The sequence below is a fragment of the Arvicola amphibius genome, chromosome 2 (assembly GCF_903992535.2).
Source record: "Arvicola amphibius chromosome 2, mArvAmp1.2, whole genome shotgun sequence".
Classification (NCBI taxonomy): Eukaryota; Metazoa; Chordata; class Mammalia; order Rodentia; family Cricetidae; genus Arvicola; species Arvicola amphibius.
In genome coordinates this window covers 186,589,074-186,613,722 of record NC_052048.2, presented here as the reverse complement: position 1 = coordinate 186,613,722, position 24,649 = coordinate 186,589,074, and the positions used below count along the sequence as shown (strand labels likewise).

Below are 24,649 nucleotides of genomic sequence, written 5' to 3'. Positions count from 1 at the left end.
CCTCTGAGCACCAAGACTCTTTCTTCCTCTGCACGGGCCATTTAAGTTGTTAACAGGCTCATAGCTGCTTCTCAGGAAAATTCGTATTCCCTTTTTACCTTCTCCTTTCCTGGTTGGCTCTATGGGGGTCACTTATGGGGGTGGGGATGCTGAGGACTGAACCTAGAACCACACACATGGCAGGCAAGCCTCAACCACGGACCTGTAACACCAATCTCACTATTTTTTGGTTTGTTTTGTGGGATTGGGGGGGGGGGGGGGGGGCTGTTTTTGGTTGGTTTGGGTTTGGTTTTTTGTTTGTTTTGTGGGTTTTGTCTTGTTTTATTCAAGACAAGGCTTCTCTGTGTACTCTTGGCTGCCTGGGAACCCACTCACTCTGTAGACCAAGCTGGACTCGAACTCAGAGAGATCCACTTGCCCCTGCCTCCCTAGTACTGGGAATAAAGGTGTGCGCCACCACAGCCCAGCTCACTATTTTAACGTGGAAAAATAAGTTCTGGAAGAAATTGGCAAACGTTAAAAATTGTCAGGAAGATAATTTGAAAAAAAATAATGATTTGAACCCCAGTAAAATTTGCCCAAATTGCAAATTGTGCCTTCAAAAGTTTCGCACTATTGACAGTGCCCATATAAAACTTAAAAATGAGTCGTGCGGGAGATGTATGTTGTTCTGGTGGAAGCTTCACGCCAGCCCCTGGCATCCACATACCCAAAGAGTCTGGGACGTTCTGGTGGAAGCTCTACCCCAAGTCCCTTCCCCCATCTCTCTCCAAACCCTGCTGCATCTTAGAAAGCCCACCAAATGAGGACTCTCTCCCTAGAGATGCTCAAGTCCACTCCCACAGGGTACTTAAACTGCCCTCCAGTAAACAGACTTGTAGTTTTCCGGTCTCTCTTTTCTGTCTCTGGCTGGAAAATCATTCAGAAGCGTTTTAACCATTAAACCTGGGCTTTTTGTAATTCTGTTTGATTTGGTCTGATTTAGATTACTGTGTCAGCAGAGAGGCTCATCAGGGTGCAGAAACTTCTCACAGTGTCTATGTGTGAACTTTCAACTTTTTCCCAAATATATACATCATTTTTTTTGACCAGGGGGCGGGGAGGAAGGTTTGAGACAGAGTTTCTCTATACAGTCCTGGCTGTCCTGGACTCACTCTATAGACCAGGCTGGCCTCTAACTCAGAGATCTGCCTGTCTCTGCCTTCAGAGTGCTGGAACTAAAGGCCTGTACCACCACCACCCGTCTGTATACATCACTTTCAAAAAGAAAAAAAGATTAATGTGCTCTACAGGATTTGATGGCATTTTCTAACCTATGTCAAAGGGTGGGAACCACCAGCAAGAAGCACTTGACCAAAGAGAGTAGAGAGTTAAGAAAAAAAGAAAAGCAGGCCAGCACAATGGCTGAAGTAGAGGTGCTTGATGCCAGGCTTGAAGACCTGACGTCAGTCCCTAGAAAGCCTTATGGTTCTGATCTACACACACACACACACACCCCTATGGCACGTGAGCTGTCTCCCCCATACCTACTCCTCACAGCCCTCTCTCTTACACAAGTAAGTGTAATTTTTAAAACGGGGAAGAAATAAGGGGCTGGAGAGACAGCTCAGTAGTTAGGAGCACTTTGCTTCTCTCTTCCAGAGGACCCGAGTTCAGTTCCCATCACCCATGCTGTGCAGCTCACAACCTCCTAAAACTCCAAAGGATTCATTCAATGCCCATTTCTGGCCCCAGTAGGCATCTGCACGTGCGCGCGCACACACTTTTAAAAAGGAGAGGAAAACAGAAAAACAAAACAAGTAAATGTATTTTTTGTTCTTCTGCAGGACATTTTTCCTGAAACGATGACTCTGGCACCAGTTTCAGCTTCCCTCCCTTTATACCCTAAATAACCCGAAGTTTTTTAAGCAGACCCTGAGGCTAGGTCACCGGGTAATTAGTAGTGTTTCTGCCACACGTCCCAGTTTCAGGCGTCTCAGCTGCCGAAGGACAGACCGTCGGGATCTGCCTTCACTGTGTGCCCACTGCCACAGTCACAGGAAGCCTCCTCCCTGCAGGAGGAAGGGCTTTGCTGCCTCCAGGATGTCCAGCTTGGGATCCAGCGAGCGGCCGAGCCCCTCCAGCACCATGATGGCGAATACAATGGAGGCAAAGTTGCTCTCCAGCTTTACCTGGAACAGAGAGCAGGAGTTCTTCCCAGACCTCATAGTCGGCTGAGCATCCTGGGCGACCATGCCACTGACCCCTGCACCGTTCCTGTGCTGCCCACTGTATTCTAGAGTCAGGAGGGTACACTGGAGCTTCAAGTGGCACCAAGAGCATGGGTACATCCCTCACCTAAGCACCATTAACACGAGCCGAGGAGGGAAAGGGAGGGAATGGACCCTTTCTCCCTTTCCATTTTTTGGGTTTTCTTTTCTTTTCTTCCTTCATTCCTTCCTTCCTCCCTCCCTCCCTCCCTCCCTCCCTTTCTTTCTTTCTTCCTTTCTTTCTTTCTTTTGTTTGTTTTTGAGATAGGTTTTTTTTTTTCCTCTGTGTAATAGCCCTAGCTGTCCTGGAACTAGTGTAGACCAGCCTGCCTTGAACTCACAGAGTTCCACCTGTCTCTGCCTCCCAAGTGCTGGAATTAAAGGCATGTGCCACCACCGCCCAGCCCCTTACCATGTCTTTAAATACATTTTCCCATATCTAAGGATTACAGCACTTAGACTGACTACATAGATTGACAAATCCAGGGACTTTGTTCTCAAGGGAACATGAGGCCACTGGGCCTGCTTCAGAAGATTAAAAATTCACAATCAATATGCAAAAAAAAGCTGAGGGAAATCAGGTGCACCCACTCCACTGCCCTGTGCCCTCCCCACCTCTTCCAAAGATTCTCTCTAATGACACCTCACCTTGTGGATCATCAGTAGCTTAAAGACACTGGAGAGGAGGCTGGAAACCTGAAGCTGGAAAACAAAAGAGCCCAGTAGAATCCCGGAAGCACTTCTTCCCCTCCCTTTCCCACTTCCCCGCTCCCCACAGCTTACAATCTTACGTGTGCACACACTGAGAGAAAGGGGCTACCCGAGGAACTGCTGCCAGAGAAAGACGTGCTAAAACTTTGCTAGTAGGCCACGACCTCGTGGTGATGCACAGATTAATAGAAATGGGTTAAACTAATATGTAAGAGTTAGCAAATAAGAAGCTAGAGCTAATGGGCCAACCAGAGATTTAAATAATATAGTTTTCTGTGTGGTTATTTCGAGGCTGAGCAGTCAAGAACCAATAAGTGGGCTTACAACAAATGGGCGCCCACGCAGCCAACTAAATCCATGTAAAACCTGAGAAAGCTTAAAAAAGGAATCCTAGACACAAAAGAACAGAGTTAAGCATGGTTTGGTAGCAGCATTTTCTTGGGTGGGCTCTGTTTGCTAGAAGCAAGCAGAGGCACACCTCCTTTAAGAGGTTTTCCTGATTCAGCAGTAGCAGAAAAAAATGCACACTGTTTTGAAACCACGAATTCCTGGGCCGTGCTGCCAGTGCAAACTCTGACGAGATCTGGCTACGGAGCATTTAAATGGGTTCTGTGAACAGAATGCTACAACTAACTGCTTAATGGCTCGACACAGACCCACCGCATACTTGGAACTGGGGCAATGTGCACGGATTGCAGAAGCAGTAAACAAACTTCTGCCATGTTGGACTGTGTAGAACAAGCAGGCAGGACTGCATTACCCTAAGAATGCCGCAGCTTAAGTTTTTAAGAAGCATTTAGCATTTTAAGAAGAGCTTCTGGACAGAAAATAATTACAGATACACAATAAAGACTGATTCAGATAAAAAAAAAATCTCTAAATTGGTCACAGTGTTGAATAAACGTACAGAGGCTTGGAAGAGAGAAGAAAGAGTAAAGAGACAGTAAATATAATATAAAAGGCTACGGACAGAAATAGATTAAAGGAGTAAAGATAATAAAATAAATGTTAAACTTGTAGAAAAAGTAAAATAAGCCATGTAAAGATGGAAGGTACACAGAGAGTCTGAATTATGTATATTATTGTGTTTTCTTTGAATTTTTTGACTGCAGAGAGGCATTTGATTCTGGGGATTGCTAAACTAAGACAACATATATACTTTAAAGGTATCTTGATTTCAAAATATGGATCTAAGGATATGTTACTTTGGAAAAGAGGTTCTTCTTTTGTTTCCACAAAGGATGAGAACCTGTGGATTAATTCCAGACTAATGCGGTTTGATAGACCAAGACGCCCTGAAAGGTGGCCTTGAACACTCCTCAAAAATTACTTCACCCAACAAAAAGCAGGGAGCAGTTTGGAGAGAACTACACCCATATTCCCAAATATTGCTTATAAATGTTTGTTTACATTTAAAAAGGAATATGCTATCGAGATTTTCATTGATATGGATCATGGTTTATTGATACAAATTTAAGGTCAATTTTGTTATATGTATATTTCTGCTCTTGATTAAGGTATTGTGTTTGTGCAGCTCATTTAAAATGTAATGTATAATTAAGAAATATAGGTTAACAGATAATCATCCATAATAGTCAAGCTTGTAGTCATGTCAGTTAGATTTTCTAAGTAGATAGAGATATAATTCAGATGGATAGGCATTCTTCAAATCTTCCAAAGACTATAGAATATAGCATTTAAAATGTTTTTATAACTTAGAACTTTTCATGACAATGAGACACATCTGCTCCCGGCAACACCAATTACTTTAAGAGGATGATAGGCATTAAAGAGGCTCCTTATGAAGTTGGTTAGCCATTTGGGCAAGAAACTGCTCTTGACTGGACTGCTTGATGAACTGGACATGCAGGACCCACAGCGAAACGACTGCTGAACTTGCCTAAAGGTGAGATGGTCCTTCAGGGTTCCTGCTTCATCAAAGAGTCTGCCAGACATTCTGCAGGACACAGAAGAAAGTGACTGACAAAATGCCAATATACGCAGAACTGTCTTTGAAATTTCCTGCTTCATGGAAAAGTCTGCTGGATACTATGGGCCTGTAGGCTGAAGATGGATGCCCCAATGGTACAGAAGAACTTTGGGTAAATGTCCAGGCAGCGAGATGTCTCTGTCAATTCTAGAGTTTTGGAAGTTGCTTACAATGTACTTCCTGATGACTTAGGTAATATTATATCCTTCTGCGGTATTTGATGGAGTTGAATAATTGATAGTTATAGTTTTCCTTAGTTATGAAGTAGATATAAATACTGCAACTATAATTCTTGCTTGATACCTGTTTTATTATATGTAATTTTACTATGTTAAAGTTAAAACCTTCCTTTTCATTTAAACAGAAAAGAGGAAGTGATGTGGTATTCCCCTCTGTATGCTGTGAATACCACCGATTAATAAAGAAACTGCTTTGAACCTATAGCAAGAAAGAACTTAGCTAGGCAGGGAAGACTAAACTGAATGCTGGGGAAAAGGAGGTGGAGTCTGGGAGAAGCCATAGAGCCCTGCCAGAGACAGACATGCCAAATGTTTAGCCAGTAAGTCACAGCCACATGGTAATACACAGATTAATAGGAATGGGTTAAATTAATATGTAAGAGTTAGCCAATAAGAAGCTAGAGCTAATGGGCCAAGCAGTGATTTAAATAATATAGTTTTCTGTGTGTTTATTTTGGAGCTGAGCAGCCAGGAGGCGACAAGCAGCCTCCTTATAACACCAACCAACTACCAATCAATATAACTACCATACTGGTCACAAATGCCTGCAAAAGAAGCCTCAGAGCCATGTTCACTCCATCCTTCTCCCCATCCCTTGTCACACTCAGAACGTTCCCAAGTAAACAGATGAGGGTGTAGCTCAGTAGACAGAGGCTTGCCTGGTGTAGACATGAGTTGAGGCATGCATGTGTGTGAGTGTGTGCGTGTGCATGTGATTAGTAACCATCCACATGAACCAGGTCAGCATCATTGGTGGCCACTCTGCAAGGCCAGTCCTGCTAATGTAGGCCATCAACTTGACAAAGACAACTGAGTTAACAAAGCGTCAGTACACCATGCACTCTGGGTCAGGCCAAACAAGGGGCACAGGCTTATGGTACATCTCTGAGATGCCTCCTCTGCATGTTTAGGTGTCTCCAACAACAGCTAATCCCTGAATAAAACAGGGATTCTGCTAGCAAGGAGCTTATGATTTCAGACAGTCCCTTGAGCTTCTTAGAAGATGTGAGAACAAGACATATTTTTTTTTAACCTGCTTCAAAAACTCTACCGCCTACAGGGCAGTGGTAGTACACATCTTTAATCTCAGTACTTGGGAGGCAGAGGCAGGTGGATCTCTGAGTTCCAGGCTAGTCTGGTCTGCAGAGTAAGTTTCAGGACAGTCAGGGCTACACAAAAAACACCCATCTCAACTCCACCCCCAAAAAAACTACTCTTGGCAAGTTCCATATGAAGTGGACCCTCAAGTGAGTTCGGCTCTGTCCAGAAGCACGGTGCCTGCCTACCTTCTCCAGCGTGATGGTGTTCTTCCTGGCCTGGGTCACCAGTGTAGCCATCTCAGCCTTGAACCTCTCCACATCCTTGCACTCATTGGCCCGGGCATGATGCAGGATGAGCTCAGCTACTCTGTGGCCCTGGAAGCACACAAGAAAAGCGGCTTGGAGAGCAGAGCAGGCACACGGTGCTCTTGTCCACAAAGTGTCCTCTGCCCATCCCACACACGCCATGTCTCATGCTCACCTGCACTCACACACACATCACACACAAAAATAATAAATAAAAAATTCTTAAAGCTAGCGTCCTGTCCCCACCATGCCAACGATTTTGCTGAGAGAGTAAGAGAAACTAGAGTCCCACAATGCAGGAAAGAAGAATGACTTCCCAACTAAGGGTGCCAACCTTGAGCTGCCAAGCCTGAGAACCAGCACATTGTCGGTGCCCACACAACACACTCATGTCCAACCACAGCATCCTGGCAACCATGGGCTTTCACCAGAGACGCAGGCTGAGAAGCGATTCGTTTCCCCAGAGTCTAAAGGGCCAACCCAGTGAGTCTCACCTGCCCCAGTGCTACAGCCAGGAAAACTGCCCGGAAATTCCTCAGGTCTGAAGCCTGCAACTCTGACACAATGCCAGCGTCCAACAACACCAGGCGCAGGGGGCACAGGGCAGGTGCTATGGTAGCCACCAGTGTGTCACGGACATTCACCTGCTGCTGTTGAGTCTCCAGGCTTGGGGACAATCCATCAGCACCCTGGACCAGGATGTTCCCAGGGTGAAGGTCTCCATGTACAAAGTTATCCACAAATATCTGGAAGAGACTGCAGCAGTCAGGTCTGCGGCCACCCTCCCGGCCTAGCACCACTGGGTCCCTGCAGAAAAGGTTTTAGGGGATGGCAGGCTGCCAGTGAAAAGTCACAGGGCGGGCATTCCACAAGCCCTTGCAGCTAGGGGCTCTTAAACAAGAATTTGCGCAGGGATAAGCCAAGTCAAAGGTTTGGTTCTGTTTGGTTTGGGTTTTAATTTTATGACACAGGGTCTCTCATGTGGCCCAGCCTGGTCCTGAACTAAGAAATCCTCCTGCCTCCAGTTCTCAAGTGCTAGAAGATCAAGGGCAGAGATTCAAGGTCCTGCCCTAACTGTCCCTCCCTGTCCCCAGGTAGTAGGTGTTAGAACTAACATCTGGATCATCTAGATTCAGATAATACCAGATCAACTCTGCTCCAGGTCACAGATAGCTCATATGTGCCTCCAATCCCTGAAATATCAGTGTGGCTTTGACACTACCGGGCCTGCGTTCTTTCTCAGAACCAAAACAACAGTTTCAAACCTCCTGTCTCCCCTACATTCACCCCACTCATCAGGAGACAACCTCAGCTCCTGACCAGCCAGGCAAAAGCCTCTGGATGCCCCCACACTTACTTCCCCTCCCCCGACTCCCAGGGATTCCAAGTACTATCCTATATGGCCCAAGTGTCTGAGAGCATCCATAGCCTTTTCTTACCCTCCTGGCTCCAGACACATCCCAGTCCTAGCTCTAACAAACAGCTAAGTAAGTCCCCAGAGATCCCCTGCTGCAGCCCGGTAGAAGACAGAACCCCTCTAGATGAGGCTTTCTGCCACTCTTCCTCCTCATCCTGATGGACAGGCATGAGATAAAAAAGCTCACTCAGGGCTTCCAAGATGAGAGACCCAAATATATTATAGGATCAACATCAGCCCAGTGTGCCAGTACACTTGGGCCATAGCATGTGGGTGGTAGAGAAACTGGGATCAGGAGTACCAAAGCCACCCTCAGCTACACAGCAAGGTCAAGCCTGTAGAAGCCCCAGGAGGCCAGAGTTCTGTTCTCCAGGGTTATTGTCAACAGGTGTGGCTAACTGCCAGCCCTTGTGCTCCAGGAATAGGAAAGCAGTTGGCTCCTACCTCAAACAAAAATCTAAGGATCCAACCCAGTTCCAGTTCCCTTTATGGAAATAACTTGAGATTCCACCCAGGGAGTGGTTTGCCTCCGGAGTGTTTGGTCTAGAGCATGAGTCTAGGGCATGAGCAGTGAATGTAGCCTGTGACTTTCAATTTGTATGTTAATGCAGTCTTTTGTTTTACTCCTACCTTTTGGGATCAGGGGTATATTAACCAGTTGGAAATTAAACAGGGGCGAATTTTCAGTACTCACTGAGAAATTCCCTCCCGATACTATCCTACAAGTTTCTATGTTTTATTATTTTCATTCGCGTCTTCATATTCTTTACTATATTTCTAAATGCCCACGCCTCCAGTTCTGGAGAAAGGTATTTTGGTCGAGGCTAGCCCCCGACACAAGCCCAGTCTTAGCTACATGAGACCCCGTCTCAAAAAAGAAAATGAAATCACCCTTTGCCTCTGGCTCCTCCACAACAGTACCCAGCTCCCTGCCTCACCTGGGTCTTTGAGCCCAACTCCCACGCTGATAGCTGTGCCACGGCTAGCTGATCTCTCTGCCTCACATCCTCCCACTGCCTGCATCAGGACTAAGAAATGAGTTTGTAAATTTTATTATGGGGCCAGTAAGATAGTTTAGGAGGTAAAGGTGCTTGCCAACAAGCCTGACCACTCGAGTTTGACCCACAGGATCTATGTGATGGACAGAGGATTGGCTCCTATATGTTGTCCTTTGACTCCCATGCACGCGCTTGGCGTGTCCGGGTTCATGCATACACACACTTAAAAAGGTGGCTCCATGATTAAGAGCACCAGCTGCTCTTCCAGAGGATCTGGGTTAGAGTCCCAGCACCCACACGGCAGCTCACAACCACCTGTAACTCTAGCTCCACGTTATTTAATACCCTTTTCTGGCTTTCTGGGCACCAGGCAAACTTTTAAAAATATGCAGATTTTAAAACACATTTAAGAGCTGTATACTTGCTGGGCATGGTGGCCCATAAACCTTAAATAGTGGAGGCAGAGGCTTAATGTGAGTTTGAGTCACCCTGGGCTCTACTGTGTTTCAACTCGCTCTAGGCTATACAGAAAGAACCTGTCTCACCTTAACTATATGTGTGCATGTGTGTGTGTGCATACTTCAGCAAATACTGTAATAATGAAAGCTGAAGTATTTTTAGGGGACGAGAACGCAGATGAGCTCCTTGCCCACGGATTGAAGTCCTGACTCTGAGCTATTCTTCACGTCTCCTAGCACACACCCCGGGCACAGGCTGCTGTCTCCAGACAAGTCCCACCATTTGTCTTCATGTTGGTGACACAGCCTCCCCATCCCAGATGGAATAGAATCACTTCCTGAGTGAAGCCCTGGGTCCACAAAAGGTCCCTTCAAGCTCATCCTTGAGTGTGGCCCTCAATGGCATGTGCTTCTTCCCCACTACAGACATCCTAGTCAGATCTGTTTTTAATAAGTCCAACACTTCACTCAGCACTTGGCATGCAGCAGGTACTCCACAAATTGAATGAATGAATGGATGGATGGATGGATGAAGCAGTATCTAACACACATCTTACCTGCTGTTGGTCTACACTGTGCGCTTACCACTCTTTCCACAGCACATGAATGCACACCACAGATCAAGGGCTCAGCACAAGCTTCGGGTCACAGGAGCATTTGCGGGGCTTCACCCAGCTGATGTTCTCAACCTGCCGCTCTCTATTTGGCTGGCCCTTCCAGCCGGTGCCTGGCAGAGCCCTCTGCACTTCCCCGTACGCAATCTGCCCAGATACTGAACCTCAACATCCGGGGCCTCCAGCTCACCATCTTCAAAAGCATGTTGATCCCCAGCTGTGCAATCCGCCTCTTCAGGTCCTCAGGAATTCCTGCCTGCTGGTAGCTGGACACCGGAACACTCTCCTTAAAGACAGTAGGGAGACAGCTTTAACCCGCTGGCCACCTCCTTCCTCCTGTCTTCCTCAGACAGCAAGAGGACCCAGAAGCTGATCTGAGAACCCCTATAAATCCATCACTAACACACTGGTTTTAATCTATTTCCTTCATTTACTTCTCAAAAGAAATGTCCAAGGGTTTGCAGCCACTGACAGGAAAGAGATGCTTGGAGCCCTGGGAAAAGACAGGAGCAGGTGCTGAGAGCCAGCTAGCCAAGTGTCAGGCGCGGTGGTGCAAGCCTGGGAGACAGAAGCAGGAAGAGCAGCGGTGTAAGGTCATTATTAGCCACACAGAAAGTTTAAGACCAATCTAGAATGTGTAAGACTGTCTCAAAGCAAACTAAAACAAGAAAGAAATCATCCAACAGAGATGCGCTGGAGCTCCAGCAGGAAAGGACAGGAGAGCCAGAAGAATGGGCAACCAGCAAATCAACACTTGGTTCCCTTTGTCGAGGCAATCCACTGAGACGGAGCATATTTTATTTAGAAAGCCCAGCGAGCCTAAGAGTGGGCTCAGAGCTATCTATGCAGCTAGGAAACATGTCCCTGGATGCCATCACCTTTTCCTAACGAGACAGGTCTAGGGGGCGGCTAAGGCAAATGCTTGCTGAACACTTCCTCTGCCAAACATGTTTTCCTGGTCACCACCTAATAGGACAGCTGAGTAAGTTTTCAATTCTAGAAGCCTGAGGCTACCTGCAGCTCTCAGGACCAGCTCACTCCACTCCGCCTCTTCCTCTGGCTCCTCCCTGACTTTAGGCACACAGTAGGCTTATTTTTTGCAGTGCCAGGAACGGACACCTTGCACTTGCTGGGCAAGGCCTCTACCACTCTCAACCCTCTCCCAGTGTTCCGTATGAGAAGCACATCCTCTCTCCATCGTGAGGCCTCTGTGGGGACAGCCAGCTACGAGTGACAGCAGAACCAGGTTCTTACTTCATACGTTTCCACCAATACATCCCTTGTGATGAGGGGGTGCAGTGGGGTGGGGAATTTCACACATGTCATGTTCTCAAAGTTGTGCTGAAAGTGTTCTAGATTCCGAGCTTCATAACGCAGGTCTATCTGCAGAGACGGAGAGGAAAGAAGGGTTAACGTGGACACAGGGAGCACCTCTGAGGTGCTGGGAGAACCAGGTCAGCACGGTCCCCTTCCTTCTTTCCTCACCAGCTTCCCTGGCTCCACCAGGAACCTCAGAGGAGACGCACCAACTAGCCCACAGCTGCCACAAAAGCAGAAACACCCACTATCCCCATGAACTCCTCCATGGCAGACCAGATCCCAGGATGAGATTTGGGCTCAATTCGCAGCAGCTGTTGGATGTCCATCTGACTCCACGGTTCTTTTTAGTGTCTGCAGTGCCCGACTAGCCTAGCCCGCTCTCCCTCTCCTCCCATTATGACCAGTGTGCTGCAGGTACTTCCACACAGGGACGGCCGTGCCCTCCAACCCACTGGAGCAACTGCCACAGCTGAATGCCCAGCCCATTTATTTTTGTTTGTTTTTGGTTTTTCGAGACAGGGTTTCTCTGTAGCTTTGGAGCCTGTCCTGGAACCAGCTCTTGTAGACCAGGCTGGCCTCGAACTCACAGAGATCCGCCTGCCTCTGCCTCCCAAGTGCTGCGATTAAAGGTGTGTGCCACCACTGCCCGGCTGCCCAGCCCCATTTATATTTTAATAAACTTCCCAACCTTTCTCCTAATCTGTCTGACTATATCCATGCTATGTGAACGGTGACATCCACAGTCTTTTAAATTTTTTTTTTAAATTTGCTGGGCAGTGGTGGCGCATACCTTTAATCCCAGCACTTGGAAGGCAAAAGGCAATTGGATCTCTGTGAGTTTGAGGCCAGTCTGGTCTATCAAGCAAGTTCCAAGACAGCCAGGACAACAAAGAAAAACCCTATCTCAAAAACAAGCAAACAAGATTTGTTTTATATTTATAAGTCTTTTGTGTGCATATATGTATGTGTGCCACGTGCACACCTGTTGCCCACAGATCTCAAAAGAGGCAGCCAGGTCTCCCAGAACTGGAGTTACACGGAGCGGGTGGATCCTCTGCAAGAGCAAGTGCTCTGAACCACTGCACCATCTCTCCATCCTGAAACCTCTGCTCTGGAGAAGGACACCCAGGTGGGTCACGGTTTGGCTCCCGCTCCTCTCTCTAGATCCACCTCCTCTGGTGCCCCCTCTCTTCCACGCCATCAAGTCTTACAGAGTGCTGGGCACCCATGTGGCCTGAGACCCTCGCTCCTGAGAGTGTAATAACTGTGACATGGCTACACAAATGAGCAGTCACAAGTCTCTTAGACAATGTGCGGCACCTGTCGGTCAGGGTTAGCCGGAGAGGCTGGGTAAACAAATGGGTGACGCATGAGGATGTGAGTTTCCAGAAATGGGACCCTGACGTCTATCAGGCTTTTAATGGGAGCTGAAGCTCAGAAGGGAGGTGAAGCCAGGAGTCAAAATGAAGACAATGGTCAGACTAGAAGCTATTTTCTCTGTTTTAATGCCTTCTCATCAAACTTGCAATACTCCAGGATAGAGAGCCAAGCTCTCTACCCTGGTCTGGATGCTTGTTGTATCACCCCTCTACACACATCTCTCAGTCCCCCACAAACTCCTATTTGAATCCTAGTCTACAAGGTAATGGTATAGCCAAGTAGGGCTTTGTAGAGCGGTTAGGTCTTGAGGATGCAGCTCTGCAGCATCCTTACACAAGGCCTGAGACCCTCGCTCCTTCTACCATGGGAAGACATCAATGAGCCGAATCTCTCTCTACCCCAGGCTCAGTCTTCAGAACTGTTGGTAAAGATTCACTGCGGCTCTGCTTATTCCAACAGCCCAAATACTTGCTTTATTGTCCGTTTTTGGTTTTTGAAATAGGACCTAGCTTCCTGGAACACACTTGGATTAAGTTGGACTTGAATTTACAGTCATATGCCTGACTCTGATCCTGAGTGCTAGAATTACAGGTCTGGGCCACCACACCAGGTACCCAAATACTTTCGAAACATCAAAATGAGTGCCTGGAACTTAAAAATATTCAAAGATATATATGAAGTCTTGGTGCATAGCTTCTGAAACCCTGCCCATACCTGAATCACCCAACAGGGAGCCAGTACAGATGTCCACCTGAAGACCCAGGCACCTTCAACATAAGTTTACCAAGTCTGGCTACTTATACAAATGCCCCCAAGGGTCCCCAACAAGGAGAAGGTCCTTGTCAACTCTATTAGCTCTAAAAACAAAGTAAAGCAAAGCTAATGAGTCTTCTTGCTCTAGAGTTCAGCCTCTGACGTGGCAGAGTTAATATAACCCATTTCTTTCCATGGCAGCATCATTCCACACCGACTATGTTGGAGATGCAATAGGGGACAGGAGGGATAGATAAGAGCATTCTTGTTCGTATCACAAGACATAGCTGCATTCTGTATTGCAAAAAGGAATCTCTATGCCCAGTTAATCATAGCGTAACAGGCACTCCACGTTAATTGCTTGCCATGAGATGCCGTGTTCCTCACCTCCACTCAGATGCCCCTGGAGAAGCACAAGGTTGGTGAGTGTGGACCCCAGACAGACGGTGTTTCTAGAACTTCCCCAGCTCAGATACCCAGAGAATGCAGAAGAGAGCAAGTGACAAGCACCAGAGGCACAATCTCAAAACTATAGCCACCAGACTGCCTAGAAGGGCAAGACCAAGTTCTGGGATGAATGACTGCCTTTGTTTCCCCACTCCCAGCCACCCTATAAAGCCTGCTAGCTGGAGAAAATGCGTAAGGCAGGTCTTTCTTTAAAAGATGTTATCTATTGCCTTCTCAAATCCCAGGCTCTCTAAATAAAGCACAATTTAAAGATTCAATTCTGGGCCAGTGAAATGGCTCGGTGGGCAAAAACACTTGGTGCCATGGGAGTGTCAGTCTCAAAGACTCACCCAGAGGAAGGAGAGAACTAGCTCCTCAAAAGTGCCCTCTGGGAGCTGGAGTGATGGCTCAGAGGTTAAAGGCACTGACTCTTCTTCCAGAGGTCCTGAGTTCAATTCCCAGCAACCGCATGGTGGCTCACAACCATCTGTAATGAGATCTAGTGTCCCCTTCTGACATGTGGTCAAACATGTAGACAGAACACTGTATACTTAATAAATATAAATCTTTTTTTTAAAAAGTCCTGACTTATGCATATCCCTCCCCATCTCCATATACCACAGAAGAATTAATAAAATGTAAAATAAAAAAATGTCAAGGTTCAATTTTTTTTTTTTTGTCTCTATTCCTTGGCCTTGGCCTCCGTGGTGATAGGCAACACAGGTTCTGGTTTTCCAGTTTAATGGCCGGGCCAATCTTGCAGAGAAAATGGGTCCTAAAACCACTCCAAAGAAGAGCTCCCTCTTCCCTCAAGTAACCTGAGTATACGCAAGAAAGAGCCTACCTGTATGAAACTGGTGGACTGGGCCCTTCCTTGTTGCTAGCGGTACCCTCCTTGACTAACAGCTCTCACACTCTGTGACCACGCTGGGAAATGACCTACCCGTTCACCTGCTCGGAAGAACTATGGTAGGTGCTATTTACAGCTGAGAGAAGGAGTCACCTGTTGGACCATGAGCTTCTCAAATTCCTCCACAATCTCTGGCAAGCTAAGCCATTTGACTCCAGGTAAAAGCCCCAGGGCTTGGCTGCCGATCTTCATCAGCAGTAAATCCATGTACACCTGAGTGAGCAGGCCAGGGTGTAACACCTGCCAGAAAGAGTCAGGACACAAGGCAGAATCAGGAGATGACATCTGACCTAGCAAGCACTGGTTCCCACCACAGAAGAACCAGAGCCTCTCCTCAAAATAAGGGTAGTACCCATGATGCTCCTGGGTGGTGGTCCCGCTACTCAAGATTTTGGAAATAGCAAAATCCAAGTCATTTTCCCCTCCCTCAGACTACTCATACCACCCCCACAAAGTCAGGAAATGAAACCAGGGTCTGTGGTGGAGGAAGACACCTTGAATTCCAGCACACAGGAGGCAGAGGCAGGCAGAGCTCTGTGGCCCACCATAGTGACCTCTGGGACTACCAAGGGAGCTCCACAGAAAGACTACCTCAAGAAAACAACTTGACCTGGAGGCCTAGTAGCACCAGTGATCCCTGATACTTGGGAGGGAAGATTCATAGGTTCGAGACCTGTCTGGGAAACTAACTTTGCAAGGCCTTGTCTCCAAAGAGAAAGTAGAATGAAGCCTCACAATATAATTCAGTGGCCTAGCATGTGTGAACTAAATTTGATTCCATCCTAGGTTCAATCCTTACTACCACAAAGAGAGAGAGGGAGGGAGGGAGGGAGAGGGGGGAGAGGGAGGGAGGGAGGGAGGGAGGAGGGAGGGAGGGAGGGAGGGAGGGAGGGAGGGAGGGAGGGAGGGAGGGAGGGAGAGGAAGAGAGAGATGAAACAGTTTGCATTTAACAAGCATTGGCTGAGCTAACAAGAATACAGGTTGAGCAGCCTGTATTCTAATCCAAAATCCAAAACTCAAAATGCTGCCAAATCTGAAACGTTTTAAGGACTGACCTAACCCAAGTGAAAAATCCCAAACCTGACCTCGGATGATGGTTGAAGTCAGAACAAAGGTGCACTAGAAATACTGCAAGAGATAACTTGTCAGCTGCACGTATGGGTGTGTGTATATGTGTGTGTGATATAAATGAATTTCATATTTCACATTTAGACGTGGCTCCTATACCAGGATAGCTCATCAAAGATACAAGTAAGGAGATCAAAGATGGGGCGCACCAGACTGGGGCTGTGAGAGCACTTACTTTCACTGCCACTGGGACGAGGTGATCTGACTTAGGTGGATGGCCAGGAACCTGAGACGTGCTCCCTTCTGACCTAACAAGGTCAGCTTTAGGGAGAAGCAGCTTTTCTATAAATGCTTCATCGGCAAGGCTTTCTGAAGGCTTCCACTCCTTCGCAAAGGGCCCTCCCAGCATCCCGACTGCCCCAGATCCCGAGGACAGCTGTGGGACAGAGAGTTGCCCAAGTCTCCAGGCTCTGTCCTTCTCCAGCAAGGCGGTGCTAGCGAATGCTTTATACACTTGGGCCACACACCCTGAACCCACAGGCTCCTGGGTCTCGAAAAACAGGAGGCTGCCCCAATCCTCCCCAAACGCCTGCTGGAGTAGGCATTCCGTGTGGGCCCAAGGGTGGGGGGTCACCTGAACATGCAGCTTGGAGAACTGGGCACAGAAAGCCTCTGAAAAGAGATCGTGCCGGGTGCTGGCCCATTGGCCCAGTTTGATATATGTTGGCCCAGAGGTCTCTGTGGCTTTCAAAAGCAGATGGAGCCAGAGGGTGGAGAAGCCAGGAGCCAGGTAGGTGAGAGGGTACAAGAAGAGCAGGGGGAAAAATTTCGCCAAGAGAACGCCAGCGCGGAGCCCTAGGCGGAGACAGAGTAAGACGCGGCCCAGAGGCCCTGCTTGGACCACTTCCACTCGTCCATTTTCAGCCAGGTCACTCCAGTGGGTCTTTCGCTGGCACAAGCTGCCAGGCGCCCCCTCTCCAACATCTCCATGGGCTGAGATAAATTTGGGCAAAGTACCCAGCAGAAACCAACATAGTCTGGCATTGCGAGAGCATCCCAGGGGTCTGGAAAAGCCAAGTTCCTTCCTGAATTCAAAGCATCTTAAGTGTGACAAGCAGACCCTGACAGACAAACGCCAGAGGGTCACCATTCTCCCCAGGCCCCCAGGCCTAGGCTGCTTGTCTCCTACTTAAGAAGCCATTGGTGGAGATGCTCCGGGAGAGGCTGGGGTAAATCGGACCGCTCCCGACCCCCCCACCAAGGGCCGCCGCCTAAACCAAGCCAGGCCGGGGGCCGGCGGCGACCAGAGCCAGGGACCGCGGGTGACGCGGGGTCAGCACGCGCACGGGGCTGTGCGGAGCCAGACCGCAGAGTGCGGGGTGACACCGAGCGCCAGGGTCGGAGGTGTGGACCCGTGGCCTGCAGCGGACGGCGGAGCTTCAGAGAGCCGCAGGGAGGCGGGTGCACGGTCCAGGTCCCCGGGACGCGGCGAAAGTACGCGCACACCCAACCGCTCCGGGACCAGCTCGGAGCTGGGAGCCCCAGCGGGGCGGAGCACTCCGCGTCCTGGCCCGCGCCGCCCGGGGTTTCCGGTACCTGGCCCCGCCCTCTCCGCCCAGGACGCGCTCCTTAAAGGGACCGTGACGCGCACCAGGGCAAGGCACACACTGAAGGGCTTAGCGCAAAACACAGAAGCACCCTCCGTGACCCCTTTTTCTGCGTGGCCCTCTCCTCTTCGGAGCTTCGTAGTTTAAACCTTAGAAATGTTAAACCGCCCGATGGATTGCTGGTGGGCCCAACGGAAGGCGAGCTTTTCAGCCACTGGGTGCTAAATCCTGCACTGATTTAGCGTTGGTGTTCAGACCTTAGGGAATGACTTATTCTTTTGACTAATACTTATTAAACCAAATCAGTCTTTCTTGAATTGATTCCAGTATTTTATTGGTTCATTATAATATGTATTCAACGAGGTATTCTGTACTCTGGGTAGTAGACACATTCGTCCTATTGTCACCCGCTTATTACTGGGAGAGTAGGTGGATAGCCAGGAACACGGTGCGATGGCTCCGCTAACGGTGTTTGCTGTCAAGAGGTCACCGGTTTCTTTAAGTCGTGTCTCCCGCATGTAAAATAACTGTGATAAAAATAAAAGTATAGCAAGGACCACGAAAGCAATGAGGAGCAGGAGCAGGTGGTACCAAGGACCAGGCTACTTTGGAGAAGAAATAAGGGTCTTGGGAGAGAAGTCATATAAAGAAAGCTCCAGCTCTTTCTTTCTGTGCGGTATCGCACCCGCCAACATGGTGAATGTTCCTAAGACCCGCCGGACATTCTGCAGGAAATGTGACAAGCACCAACCCCACAAAGTGATCCAGTACAAGAAGGGCAAAGATTCTTTGTATGCCCAGGGAAAGCGGCGTTATGACAGAAAACAGCGTGGCTTTGGTGGGCAGACTAAGCCTATTTTCCGCAAAAAGGCGAAAACTACAAAGAAGATTGTGCTAAGACTGGAATGTGTGGAGCCCAACTGCCGATCTTAGAGGATGCTGGCTATTAAGAGATGCAAGCATTTTGAACTGGGAGGTGATAAGAAGAGAAAGGGCCAAGTGATCCAGTTCTAAGCTGATCTTGTTATGAAGACAATAAAATCATGAGCTTTCACTCAAAAAAAGAAAAGAAAATAGAAAGCTCCAAAGTAGGAAAAGACGCGTGTGTGTGTGTGTGTGTGTGTGTGTGTGTGTGCAATCTTGAATAACCAGAGGGAGGTCAGACGTCACTGGGCTTCAGGGTGGGAATGGCAGGATGGAGTAGCAGGGGTGGGGGAGTGACGGTGAGGGGTTGGAGAGATGGCTCAGTTAAAAGTGTGTATTGTTCTTTCAGCGGGCCTGAGTTCAGTTCCCAGTACCCAGTTCTAACAACTCTCAAGCCCCTGTAACTCCACTTCCAAGGAATTTAACGCCCTCTTCTGGCTTCCGAGGGTACACCCCCCAACACACACACACACACACACACACACACACACACACACACACATCTTAAAATGTTGTAGGAGGCTGCGTGTTCGTTTCCCAGCCATTCAGACTCCCAAAATAACCACACCAAAACTGTATTAATTAAATCACTGCTTGGCCCATTAGCTCTAACTTCTTATTAGCAAATTCTTACATCTTTTTTGTTTGTTTGTTTGTTTGTTTTGTTTTGTTTTTTGAGACAGGGTTCAGGGTTTCTCTATAGCATTGGAGCCTGTCCTGGAACTAGCTCTTGTAGACCAGGCTGGCCTCAAACTCACAGAGATCTGCCTGCCTCTGCCTCCCAAATGCTGGGATTAAAGGTGTGTGCCACCATCGTCCGGCCGAACTCTTACATCTTAATTTAACCCATTTCTATTAATCTGTGTATCGCTACGAGGCTATGGCTTATGGGTAAAGTTCCAGTGCCTGTCTCCAGTAGGGCTACTTGGCTTCTCTAGACTCTGCCTCCTTTCTCCCAGCATTCAGTTTAGTGCCCCCCAAGCTAAATTCTGCTTTGCTGTAGCCAAAGCAGTTTCTTTATTCATTTTATTCATTAACAATAAAATCAACACATAGACAGAAGGACCTCCCACACCATTAAAATAAAAAAGAAGAGGCTGGGCAGAGGTGCCTAGGTCTCCAGGGTAAAGGCAGGGAGAGTTCAAGGTCAGCCTGGTCTTCAAAGGGAGTTCCAGGCCAGCCAGGGATACATGCTAAATCCCTGTCTCAAAAAGAGACAGGGGGCTCTGGAGAGATAACACAGCAGTTAAGAACATCAGCTTCATTTCCAGCACCCACGTGGCTGTGCACTACAGTCTGTAATTCCCATTCCAGAGGGATCCAACATTCTCTTCTGACCTCTGCAAGTGAGGCTGATACACAGATGCTCATGCAGGCAATACACGCATACACATAAAATAAAATAATAGTTTTAAAAAGAAGCAAGCTGTATGTATGTGGCATGCTTAGCCCCACACCTAATTAGCAAACACCTTGTTTTTATCATCTAAATAAAAGCAGTAGTTCTGTTCCTCCCGAGTCATAAAACAGGCATGGAAGATGCACTGTCGAAGATTTCGTCTGTTTATTTTCTGTTGTATTAGTTAGCAGTATTATCACTGTAATTATTTTGAGACAAGGCCTTACTCCATAACCCAGGCTAATCTGGATTTCACTCGGAGCTAAACTGGCCTTGAATTTGAGGCAATCCTTCCTCAGGCTCCCAAGTGCTTGACCTAAGGCATCATGCCAAGCTATTTATTTGTTTGTTTGTTTGTTTGTTTATTGGTTTCTCAATACAGGGTTTCTCTGTGTAACAACTCTCTGGCTGTCCTGGAACTCACTCTGTAGACCAGACTGACCTTGAACTCAAAGATCCTCCTGCCTCTGCTGGGATTAAAGGCACACACCATCACTGTCTGGCTACCAAGCAAATTTTAAAAAAATATTTATTTATTTGTTTGTTTGTTTGTTATGCATACAATATTCTGTCTGTGTGCATACCTGCAGGCCAGAAGAGGGCACCAAACCTCATTACAGATGGTTGTGAGCCACCATGTGGTTGCTGAGAATTGAACTCAGGACCTTTGGGAAGAGCAGGCAATGCTCTTAACCTCTGAGCCATCTCTCCAGTGCCCCAAGCAAATTTTTTTAAAGACAGGATCTTAAGTAGCCAAGGCTGGCCTCTATTTTGACTTGTTCCTGAGGATGACCTTGAATTTCTGGTCTTTCTGCCTCTGCCTCCTGAGGGCTGTGAATATAGGCACGCGCCACCATGCCCAGCAAAAGAGCTCATGTAAAACAAAGTCCTGACTTGGCATGGTGGCACATCAAGGACTTTAATCCCAGAACTCAGAAGACAAAAGACAGACAGATCTTTGTGAGTTCAAGGCCAGCCTTTTCTACATAGTGAGTTCCAGGCCAGCCCAGGCTACATAGTGAAACCCTGTCTAAATAAATAAAAATATTTAGAAAACAAGTCCTGCCAGGTGGACATAGTAGTTCACACATGGAATCCCAACACGTAGGGAGTAGAAGCAGGAGGGACAAAAGTCCAAAGCTAGCATGGGTACAGGAGACCCTATCTTAAAATAAACAAATGAATAAATATTGTTTTTCATTTTGCTATTGTTAAAGCCCATATCCACCCCACCCCACTTCACACCCCCCATATAAGTAAAATAACAGCCAATTCTCAGTATGGAAGTGGGTGTGTATTGTAGGTGGTACTATTCCCTAGGTAGGAGATCCTGAACTATGCAGGACAGGAGAAAGCCAGATGAGAGCAAGTTCATGTGATGTGACTGACTCGCTGTTTGAGTTCCTGCCTTGAATTTTGTTCAGTGATGGGCGGTAACTTGGAATATAAACCAAAATAGTCAGGCATGGTGGTGCATGCATTTAATCCCAGCACTTAGAAGGCAGAAGCAGATGGAGCTCTGTGAGTTCAGGGCTAGCCTGATCTACATAGTAAGCTGCAGGACAGCCAGAGCTACAGAGTGAGCTTCTGTCTCAAAAGAAAATTAAAAATAAGCAAATTTATAAACCAAAATAACCCATCCCCCCAATTGTTTAGCATCAGGATGTCTTATCACAGCCACAGAAATGAAGGTAGAACAAGACCTCCTCCTTCACCACTGCCCCCAACAACACCTGAGCCCAGCACACCTCTAAACACCCGTTCCCACCAGTATTCATCTCCACTCGAGTTAAAGTCTCTGCACACGATGGCGGCTGGCTTCCTTTCTACAGACTACGCTGAGTAAACAGCCCACTTGCCCTCCTTTGGTTAAGCTTCATTGATTTCCAGCTTCTCAACAGCAAGCTCTGTATCCAATTCTTGGCAGTGTCCCGGCTGGCGTGGTTCACTCTATTTCCACTAGGTGGCACTACTCACTTTGACGTGCAGCCAAGGTTCCTGTGGGTTCCAGACCTGCCTAGGAAGGGGACCTTGGGGGAAGGATTGAAGGAGGGGGAGGGAGGGGAGAGGCAGGGAGGGGAGCAGAGAAAAATGTAGAGCTCAATAAATATCATGGGGAAAAAAAACAGGTTCAAGCAAGAATTAGTTACAATATTTAGTCTATTTGTATCTGGCAAAATTAAAAAAATACTCTATCATCTATTAAAAATTTTTAAAAAGGTAAAAAAAAAAAAAAAAGAAAGAAAAAACAAGATAGTAAACCTGTCTAGACCTCCCTTTGCACAGGAAGCTAACATTTTAGCATCTCCCACGGAACATGTTGACATGGCATGGCAGATGTGAGGCAGGGCACATCTAGTGTCCTGGAGAAAGAAGCAGAGGTTTGTTTCCTTATTTTACGGATATGGGCATTTTGCTGGCATAAATATCTATGTGTGCCTGGTGGAAATCAAAAGAAGCCATTGGATCCCTGGGACTGGAGTTACAGTGAACTATGTAGGTGCTGGGAATTGAACCGGGGTCTTCTGGAGGAGTGGCCAGTGCTCTTAACTGCTAAGCCAGCTCTCTACCCTAATTTCTGTATGTTTGACATTTTCACATTCTGGGCAAGATGATTCTCTGCTCCTGTGTTCTCTCTCTCTCTCTCTCTCTCTCTCTCTCTCTCTCTCTCTCTCTCTCTTTCTCCCTCTCTCTCTCTCCCTCCCCCCCTCTCTGTGTGTGTGTGTGTGTGTGTGTGTGTGTGTGTGTTGGGGGGGTCCTATAACTGGAGGGTATTTAGCTGCATCTCTGACCTCTCCCCACACAGTGTCAGAAACAACCCTAGCCCTGTGGGTCTCTTGAGACTGCATTAACAGAACACCATAACTGGCAGCGGGTAAACTGCAAACCGTTATTCTTCACAGTTCAAAATGGCTGCTGAGAAGCTAGAGTTTGTCTTTTTCCATCTCCTCTTTTTCCACAAGGTCAAGGTGATTATCTAGCTAAGAAATATTTGAGAGGGTCAGCGCCTTGACCCCACTCCAAGTCCTATGTGATACACCTGGCCTGCAGTTTGCCCCTAAGAAAGTTGGAGCTTGGTGTAAAAACTTTGGCCATGGGAGGGAGCTGTAGGAGAGCAGAGCCCTTGCTTGGTGAGTGTGAGGTTTTGGGTTTAATCTTCAAGCATCATTTAGAAATATATGTCTAGTGGGGCTGGAGAGATGGCTCAGCGGTTAAGAGCATTGCCTGCTCTTCCAAAGGTCCTGAGTTCAATTCCCAGCAACCACATGGTGGCTCACAACCATCTGTAATGAGGTCTGGTACCCTCTTCTGGCCTGCAGGCATCTACATAGACAGAATATTGTATACATAGTAAATAAATAAATATTTTTTAAAAGAAATATATGTCTATTAACTATATATCATCATTTAAATATATATTCATATGCATTTCCAGCCACCCCCATACAACCACACACACGGGTGGGAAATCCCAGCACTCCCAAGAGAGAAGGAGAAAGCCATTGTCAACCACGCCCTGCAGTGTTGCCTCTACAGCCCTCCCTAAGGAGGGCTGGCTCGGCGCCCTCTCCCTTTCTTTTCTGCTCGGTGTAGCCCTTCTCAGGAGAATTTTTCCCACTCCAATTCCATCTTCTAATTTTGTTCAAGCACCCTGCTGGCCCTTCCCAGATTCTGGACTTGTGCTAACACTGTGGGGACAGTCCCTTCTCCTCTGCCTGGGAAGTATGGGTGCACCTATCTCTGAGATCCCTCCAGCTAAGATGAGCTACACCCAGTAGTTCTGCTGACCTGAAGGCATGTGATGATTTGTTCTGAAAACCTGATGGGGCTGGTGCCTCATTCCTGCATTCTGGTACTCAGGAGAATGAGGCAAGAGGATTGCTTTGAGTTTCAGGCCAGCCTGGGCTACACGTAATACCTGGTCTCAAAAACAAAACCGAAGCTGGATAAAAGGCTCAGCACTTAAGACTACTTGCAGCTCCTTCAGAGGACCAGAGTCTGGCTCCCAGCACCCACGTCTGAGGTTCAGCCGCCTGTAACCCCAACACCCTCTTTTGACCTCCACAGGTGCCTGCATGCTGTATAGGCACACATAAATAAACAATATGCGAAACAAAACCCAGCAACAACAAAAGGTCTGACTGGTGGCCATGATGCTCAAGCTGGGATGGCACTGTCCTTGGCAAGGCAGCCAACCAGCTGGCCTCTGGCTGGTCAGCTCTTCCACTAAATGAGAAGCTGGGACCTACCACCCGGGCAAGCCCTGCGAGCATTTGTACCACCTGACATCTACTAAAGGAAAAGGCAGAACTCAAGGGAAAATGTCTGCTATGTGGTGCTTCTGCCAACCTGCGGGTGGAGCCGGAGTTCCTGAAGACCCACCTAACCCCATCTGCCCAGGGACCTGAGAAGAGGGAAGGGCTGATTCACCGGTGATCACAGTGCCAGCTTGGCAGTTCACGTCACCTGGCTCAGTGCTAGTCAATCCTTTTTATTTTGATTAAATCTGTGACCTGGGCAAGGTAGGAAGTAGTCAGATACCAGGCTTTTCCAGAAGAAATGCTCTCTCCCCGGCCGGGGGTGACCTCTGGGAACGCAGCGAAGGAAGCAGTCACTGAAGTCTGGGTACAAGGTGAGTTTTAGCTGGGGGAGAACAAACTAGTAGGGTTTGCATGTCTGAGTTCAGCGCCAACTCACATCCTTGTGCTAATAAACTCTTTCCTGGGGATTCTTCCTCTTAAACATGGAGGCTCGGGCAGAGAAGATGCCAGAAACAAGGTGGAGAGCTGTGCATCATGAGCTCAGAAGGACACACAG

The 24,649-nt window shown here is 47.7% G+C and overlaps 1 protein-coding gene and 1 pseudogene across 3 annotated transcripts; one reads left to right on the top strand and one right to left on the bottom strand.

The window, feature by feature from the left end:
• Positions 1-1,789: 1,789 nt before the first annotated feature.
• Positions 1,790-17,486, bottom strand: Adck2 (aarF domain containing kinase 2). 3 transcript variants are annotated; one of them, XR_005284416.1, is made up of 9 exons: positions 16,137-17,486; positions 14,926-15,072; positions 11,277-11,405; positions 10,213-10,308; positions 7,030-7,281; positions 6,476-6,604; positions 4,861-4,917; positions 2,898-2,951; positions 2,092-2,171 (listed from the first exon to the last, which is right to left on the bottom strand). XR_005284416.1 is itself a non-coding variant. In XM_038320731.2 (8 exons), exons 1-8 carry the CDS (start codon positions 17,049-17,051, stop codon positions 2,034-2,036), a joined length of 1,860 nt encoding a protein of 619 aa, XP_038176659.1. In that variant the 5' UTR covers positions 17,052-17,486; the 3' UTR covers positions 1,790-2,033. The 3 variants fall into 3 exon arrangements, 2 of the variants coding, with proteins under 2 accessions (XP_038176659.1, XP_038176660.1); XM_038320731.2 differs by lacking the exon at positions 4,861-4,917 and having other exon boundaries at positions 1,790-2,171; XM_038320732.2 differs by lacking the exons at positions 4,861-4,917; positions 14,926-15,072 and having other exon boundaries at positions 1,790-2,171.
• A 715-nt stretch (positions 17,487-18,201) lies between these two features.
• Positions 18,202-18,522, top strand: LOC119808126 (annotated as a pseudogene).
• The last annotated feature ends 6,127 nt before the right edge of the window (positions 18,523-24,649 follow it).